Here is a 7,195-nt window from a genome sequence, read left to right on the forward strand (position 1 = left end):
ACACCTCTTTAAGTTTAACAAAAACCTCCTATATGTTAGTTCAGAGTTTGCACTGCCCTCGGGGAAGTTAATTTAATCTGCAAGAAAGTAAAAAGATCCAATATCTTTAATAATTTTTCTTTTCTCTACTAGTGAACCCTGATTGGTTTAATTGCAGTCTTTTTCTTTGTTTACTTGGTTGGTTGGTTATTTTTTTTTTAATTTTGTTTTGATTTGGGTCTTTGTTTTTAATTTAATTTAATTTAATTTTAAGTCCTGGGATAACTGCAGGACGTGCAGGCTTGTTATGTAGGTAAACTTGTGCCATGGTGGTTTGATGCCCAGCTTTTGTGGCCCTCTATAAAAATATGTCATAGAACCATCTTCTCATATTTCTTTGGCCATCTTCTCATATTTCTTTGGCCCAGGTAGTTTTTTCCCACTCTTTCACAGTCATTCATCAGTTATTGAAAGAAAAATAGAGAAAATTATGATTTATTCTGACCACTTAGAATCAAAACCCAATTTCCAGATCTACATTCAGAAAATAGGTATGTGAATAGATTCATATTATGCTACAGACAGGAACTAGGAGTAGAAGGGACTGTGAGTCCTCTAGCTAGTAATATCTGCTATAAAGCCAGGAGACTCCCCCTACGTGTGAATTTTTAAGTTTGTAACAGAAGAAATAGTTTGTTGTACTTTAATGAACACTGTCAAGAGAAGAAAATATAACTATCACATATCTCCACATGTTTAGAAGCTTTTCATCAACCCAGGCCCCAAATGACATGTTTCTCTTTGTTCCTCAGAAACATGAATTCTGGAATCTTACAGGTCTTCCAGAGGGAACTCACCTGCCCCATCTGCATGAACTACTTCATAGACCCGGTCACCATAGACTGTGGGCACAGCTTTTGCAGGCCCTGTTTCTACCTCAACTGGCAAGACATCCCAGTTCTTGTCCAGTGCTCTGAATGCACAAAGTCAATAGAGCAGATAAACCTCAAAACCAACATTCATTTGAAGAAGATGGCTTCTCTTGCCAGAAAAGTCAGTCTCTGGCTATTCCTGAGCTCTGAGGAGCAAATGTGTGGCACTCACAGGGAGACAAAAAAGATGTTCTGTGAAGTGGACAAGAGCCTGCTCTGTTTGCTGTGCTCCAGCTCTCAGGAGCACCGGAATCACAGACACTGTCCCATTGAGTCGGCTGCTGAGGAACACCGGGTAAGTGATGCCTCTGAAGATCGATTTCTGTAAAGGATGCATAAAATTCCTGTGGGTCTATTTTCTTGGAGATTGGATAAAGCCAACTCTGAGTCCCTTTAAGCAGCTCTGTTTGGGCTTTCTTAGCTTCCAACCTCTGGGCTTTGACAAACATAAAGGGAAACAAAGGAAATGCCATTTACTAGGGGCTTATTTGTCTCTCATTCTGGGCCCCCTCCCTATGTCATGGTCTGCACTGGTGCTTCAATTTATGGCTCTTTTGCAGGAGAAGCTTTTACAGAAAATGCAGTCTTTATGGGAAAAAGCCTGTGAAAATCACAGAAACCTGAATGTGGAAACCACAAGAACCAGACACTGGAAGGTTAGTCCTGTACTACTCTACCTTCTCCAGGAACTTATGGTGGGCAAATGGGTGACTCTTAAAATAGGAACTTGATATCAAACTGTAATGTTTCTGGGGTTCAGTTTAAAAAAAAAAGGGAGAGAAAACATTGAGAAAAAGTGGCTTCATTTTTATATAGAATAGTATGCCTGTTAAGTAGGATTTCTAAGAAAACTACTGATGTCACCCAAAGCATGCTGGTTTGTTTCATACAAACCTATAGTTATACACCAACAGATCCAAGAAACTGGGCCATCTCACAGCATTCTATATGTGCTGGTTGGATAAATGCTGGGCAAAAGGGTTATTTGGCAGTCATGGAATGCTCAACTGAAACTTCTGAGTGTCTGTCAGCATTAATCAGAATGCTGGTGTGCAAGTAGTATTTGGAATTGTATGGAAAATTTGAGGCAGAAAAAGTGACAGGGCAAATCTAGGGAAACCATGAAATTAAGAATCTCATCTAATTAATATTGAATAATACATAACATATGAAGAGAAAAGCGGTGAGAAATACGGATTTGTGTCTTGAGGGAGACATGTAAACATGCCAGAAATATGGGAACAAGTGTCTAAATATAAGAAGAACTCTGAGGACTTCAGAAAAATATTAAAAATAATTTTCTCCATGTGGATGTATATTTTGAGGGTATGATAGCTAATATTAGTTTGTTTAAAAGTATTTCATGAGAACTTAGTCTATGGTGAATATTAAATTAGAAAATATACTAGTAAAGAAGAAAGGAAGCACCTTTGTCCTCACAAATCATACAATCCAAATAAGAGAGTCAAATGGTCAATACACAAATGTATGCAATATATGATGTATTTGAGTGTGGTAGGTTTTTTGTTGGAGAATAATCAAGCAGGGAAGTAGAAAAGGACAATAGAGGCCAGAAACAGGAGATTAGTTTTGAGTTTTAAATAGGGTGGTCAGAAAAAAGAATCACTGAAAAATTCAAATTGAAACAAAGTTTTGAAGAGGAGGGGGAACACAAATGTGTGTGTGGATATATATGTGGACCATGAGTGTGAATATATATGTATATGTATGTATGTTTATGTGGTTGTGTGTGTATATATATGTATGTATGTATGTGTGTGTTTGTATACATACATATTTTATTTATATATATATATATATGTAATTCTAGTTGGAGAGAACAGCATATGCAGTAGTTTTGAGTTTGTGTATATTTGGAGGCCTGAGGAACCACAGAGAAGTCTATGTTTCAGATTGGGATGACTTAGAAAAAGAATGGAAGGAAATGAATTCAGAGAGACAAAGATGGCCAAATCATCAACGCAGCCTTAGTAGGATAGGTTTTGCTGGGCGAAATGCACTTAGCTGGACATGCTAGTCTAAGGTCATTTTACATATAATGAGTTTAAGCAACTTGTTGCGTATGTCAGAAATAGAAATAATTGTTTCCTTTCTAGTAACTATAACTCTATACTCCAACTCTTAAGCACGAACTGTTCTTACTTTTCCATAAATATGGGTTGGAATAGAGAAATTCAAATTGTGTTTTTTTATTTCCAACTATCTCAGAAAACACATTATCTTCAATAAATGTAATGTAATTTGTCAGATACAGCTATGTTGATCTTTATGCAGAAAGAAAGGAAAGGAACAGATTCTAAGAACTGGCAAGACAGAGGTTTAAACTATTGGATGTTCAAGAGACAAAAGGAATCAGTGAGATTTAATAGGAGAGGAATAAATACATTTCTCTTTTGACTAACCCATTATCACTGCAGGGTTATGTGAATTTAAGGCTAGAAGCTATTAGAGCTGAGTATCAGAAGATGCCTGCATTTCACCATGAAGAAGAAAAACATAATTTGGAGATGCTGAAAAAGAAGGGGAAAGATATTTTTCATCAACTTCATTTAAGTAAAGCCAAAATGGCTCATAGGAGGGAGATTTTAAGAGGAACGTATGAGGAGCTGAAGGAAATGTGCCATAAACCAGATGTGGAGCTACTTCAGGTACAAACTCACAATGTGGTTTCAGGTTTTTGACTATTCACATGTATAAGTATTTTCCTCATGGCTGAACTCCATCTCCCTACTTTTATTTCCATGATGTGTTTCCAAAAACACATTCACATAACTAATGCTACTTTATTGGGAGAGTATAGCCCCACCAAGGGATTCTACCAGGCCAAAGGTCCCTCCTACTTTATCCACCAGCCACAAAACTTTGTAGAATGGTCAAGGTAACAGCCCCAAGACATATTCCCCACCTAATTCAATAATATACTTTGGGTTGTTAAAGATGTATAAAATAGTGAGTGATTCATTTACATTTAGGTTATGGAAATGTTTGGAAACATGGCAAAATCAGAAGTTTTGGGAATCTAGGTTCGCATTAACATTATTTTGGGGTCCACTCATTTGGGTAACAGGTTCAGCTGAAGATGACTGAGTAGGTTCTTCGTGGTTACCACAGAGCATAGACCCTCTGGGCCTCTTCTCCCTTCACTTGTTTAGAGAATGTCTTCAAGACTCAGACTTTCCCAGGACATTAATTAATAACAATACAACTGACTTGGTTTTTCATTACAGAAGAAATAGAAAATGTTTTCCCGAAGAGAAGATGGTAGGGGAATAATATCTTCAGAAACTGAGTACAAATCTCACACTGAATTTAGTGAAAGATGCATCTTGTGAAATGCACTAAATGTTTCTTTCTTTTTTTTTTTCCCAGGCTTTTGGAGACATATTACACAGGTGAGTGTGTATCTAGATTTTAGCATATGTTCTTTAAGATTCCACGAATATCAAAGAAGGCTCTATTAAAGTCATGGCATAAATAATTAAGATATTGATACCACACCACTTTTTTTTTTACATCTACTTTCGTTCCCTCACCTTAAAAGACAAGGCCACAAAGTAAATAAATGAAGAAAAGAAGAGTGAACTAAAACAAACAATTTGATTCCTGAATTTTTTTTTTTTTTTTTTTTTTTGAGAGGGTGTCTCGCTCTGTCACCCAGGCTGGAGTGCAATGGCAGGATCTCGGCTCACTGCAAGCTCCGCCTCCCGGGTTCACACCATTCCCCTGCCTCAGCCTCCCAAGTACCCGGGACTACAGGCACCTGCCACCAAACCCGGCTAATTTTTTGTATTTTTAGTAGAGACGGGGTTTCACCATGTTAGCCAGGATGATGTCTATCTCCTGATCCCGTGATCTGCCCGCCTCGGCCTCCCAAAGTGCTGGGATTACAGGCGTGAACCACCGCGCCCGGCCCCTGATTTTGTTTTATTGCTTGAAAGCCTGCACAGGAGAAAGATAAGAGTTTTGTTTTGTGGATGGTGAGAAAGTCACCAGAGGAAGCAGGAGAGAAGAGGAGGAAGTATTTTAGCAGTGAAAAAGTGTTGATGTTTTGTTTTTTATACATATATACATATCAGTTAACAGTTCTGAAAAATAGATTGAAAAAAACTGTGGAGTGTTAGAACTGTATAAGTCTCTAGGGAAGTTCTTTGCTAAAAGGCAGATGTCCCTGCCTAGAACAAGTTTCCATTCTTTATCTTGAGAAGGAAGCAGTGGATGCATCAGTCTCCCCAGAACCCCGCTATTTCAGACAAAGATGTCAGGGGAGTCTGCCAAGAAGTGGAACTCAGAATTTCATTTCTAAATATTCTGAAGGCCATAAGGCTAAGGAACCTTACACATCTGGGGCAAAAAAAAAAAAAAAAAAAAAAAAAGAAGGATCAGATTGAATTCTGACTTAGACTCTTCCATCATGCTTTAAAATTTAGAAACTGTAAAGAATTAATTTGCAAAAGGAAGTAATAATTTTTGAATTATCAAATGTGTAGATTCAAAGGATTCTCATGAAATATCTTTTACATACAAATAGTGATTTTTATTTATTTTATGGCTGTAGATGTTGTAACTGCAGGTTTTTCCTTGCAGGAGTGAGTCCGTGCTGCTGCACATGCCCCAGCCTCTGAATCCAGAGCTCAGTGCAGGGCCCATCACTGGACTGATGGACAGACTCAACGAATTCCGAGGTAAGTCTCCACCCATAGGCAGCACTCCCACTTTCTCTAAATATTATTATTGTTAGGATCACATAGGTAATATTTCCTATTTTATCAAATATTTTACTTCTTTTAAGACATAAGTGAACAATATAACCATGCAACCCTTTGGTATCTGTGTCTGTATTTATAGTCAGATTTATAGCATTAAGCTTGAAAGATAGTGAAAAAGAAATACTTTCTGGCATAATATATACTAAGTTATATAACGGGAAAAAGGAGTAGGGTAGAAAATTTAAAAAAGGAGCAAATGAAATAATGCTCAGAATGGTGAATTATTTAATGTTAAATACAAAATTGTACATTTCTTTAGTGTATTCATTTGAACTGCTAAGAACTGTTCTTTGGGGGAATATAGTTTTCTGGAGATCCTTGGGGGTTTTGTATTTTTTTAATGTGTATGTATTATTCATATATTGCAAACATTTGAATTACTGGGAAAAGCTAAATGGAAGAAATCATTTTCTGAATATAAGTAAAATTACAAATGAAAATAAGTTCAGTTTAATTGCAATATGAAGAGCTACATGTTAAGTCTAAAATCCAGCTTCAGCCCAGAGCTAGCATGGAGGACCGCAGAGAGACTGGTCAAAGACTTTGCAGAGATCTCCTTAAATTATCAGTTATAACATGTACATATGGATTTTTATGCAGATATCTAGAGCAGTTCTTGAGTAAGTGACAATCTTCACATTCTTTCCAAAATGATAGCACTAGTTTTTAAGAATAAGAAACATTTCTAAATAATGATCTTGATAACAGCATAGCATTTAGGGCATACAATGTGTAAATTTTACTTGAAAATTGGATTGAAAGAAGTTGGTCTCACATTTGGCTCTCAATATGTAAGTTTTCAATAAAATATAATATCTGTGGTTAGGGTTTTGTTTGTATTGTATATAATATTAATCATCTCTATACTTTACTAGAAGTTACAAGCAAAACTGTCTTTATGACTTTACATTTCCTGGTACAGTAACTTCTTGATAGAACAATTATTTTTTTCTTATTTACACATGTCTATGCATGTTTTCTTTTTCTTTTTTTGCAGTGCATATTACTCTGCAGCATGAAGAAGCCAACAGTCATATCTTTCTATATGAAATTTTGAGAAGCATGTGTATTGGATGTGACCACCAAGATGTACCCTATATCACTGCAACACCTAGAAGTTTTCTTGCATGGGGTGCTCAGACTTTCACCTCCGGCAAATATTACTGGGAGGTCCATGTAGGGGAATCCTGGAATTGGGCTTTTGGTGTCTGTAATATGTATTGGAAAGAGAAGAATCAGAATGAGAAGATAGATGGAGAGGAGGGACTCTTTCTTCTTGGGTGTGTTAAGAATGACATTCAACGCTGTCTCTTTACCACCTCCCCACTTATGCTGCAATATATCCCAAAACCTACCAGCCGAGTAGGATTATTCCTGGATTATGAGGCTAAGACTGTGAGCTTTGTTGATGTTAATCAAAGCTCCCTAATATACACCATCCCTAATTGCTCTTTCTCACCTCCTCTCAGGCCTATCTTTTGCCGTATTCACTTCTGA

General features: G+C 36.9%; 1 protein-coding gene across 2 annotated transcripts; it reads left to right on the forward strand.

The window, feature by feature from the left end:
• The first annotated feature begins 791 nt into the window (after positions 1-791).
• On the forward strand, positions 792-7,195 carry LOC100445599 (putative tripartite motif-containing protein 49B). Of its 2 annotated transcripts, XM_024255588.2 has the most exons (6): positions 796-1,206; positions 1,472-1,567; positions 3,350-3,580; positions 4,302-4,324; positions 5,517-5,614; positions 6,696-7,195. In XM_024255588.2, the coding sequence occupies exons 1-6, from the start codon at positions 796-798 to the stop codon at positions 7,193-7,195; spliced, it is 1,359 nt and encodes a 452-aa protein (XP_024111356.2). The 2 variants fall into 2 exon arrangements, with proteins under 2 accessions (XP_054380870.1, XP_024111356.2); XM_054524895.1 differs by lacking the exon at positions 3,350-3,580 and having other exon boundaries at positions 792-1,206.

The sequence above is a fragment of the Pongo abelii genome, chromosome 9, assembly GCF_028885655.2.
Source record: "Pongo abelii isolate AG06213 chromosome 9, NHGRI_mPonAbe1-v2.0_pri, whole genome shotgun sequence".
Classification (NCBI taxonomy): domain Eukaryota; kingdom Metazoa; phylum Chordata; class Mammalia; order Primates; family Hominidae; genus Pongo; species Pongo abelii.

What these genes read in the sequence shown, in the direction of transcription:
- LOC100445599 (XM_024255588.2), top strand. Translation starts at nt 796, where the DNA reads ATGAATTCTGGAATCTTACAGGTCTTCCAGAGGGAACTCACCTGCCCC. An exon ending in CGGCTGCTGAGGAACACCGG is followed by an intron (nt 1,207 to 1,471) that starts GTAAGTGATGCC and finishes GCTCTTTTGCAG; the next exon opens with GAGAAGCTTTTACAGAAAAT. An exon ending in CAAGAACCAGACACTGGAAG is followed by an intron (nt 1,568 to 3,349) that starts GTTAGTCCTGTA and finishes TTATCACTGCAG; the next exon opens with GGTTATGTGAATTTAAGGCT.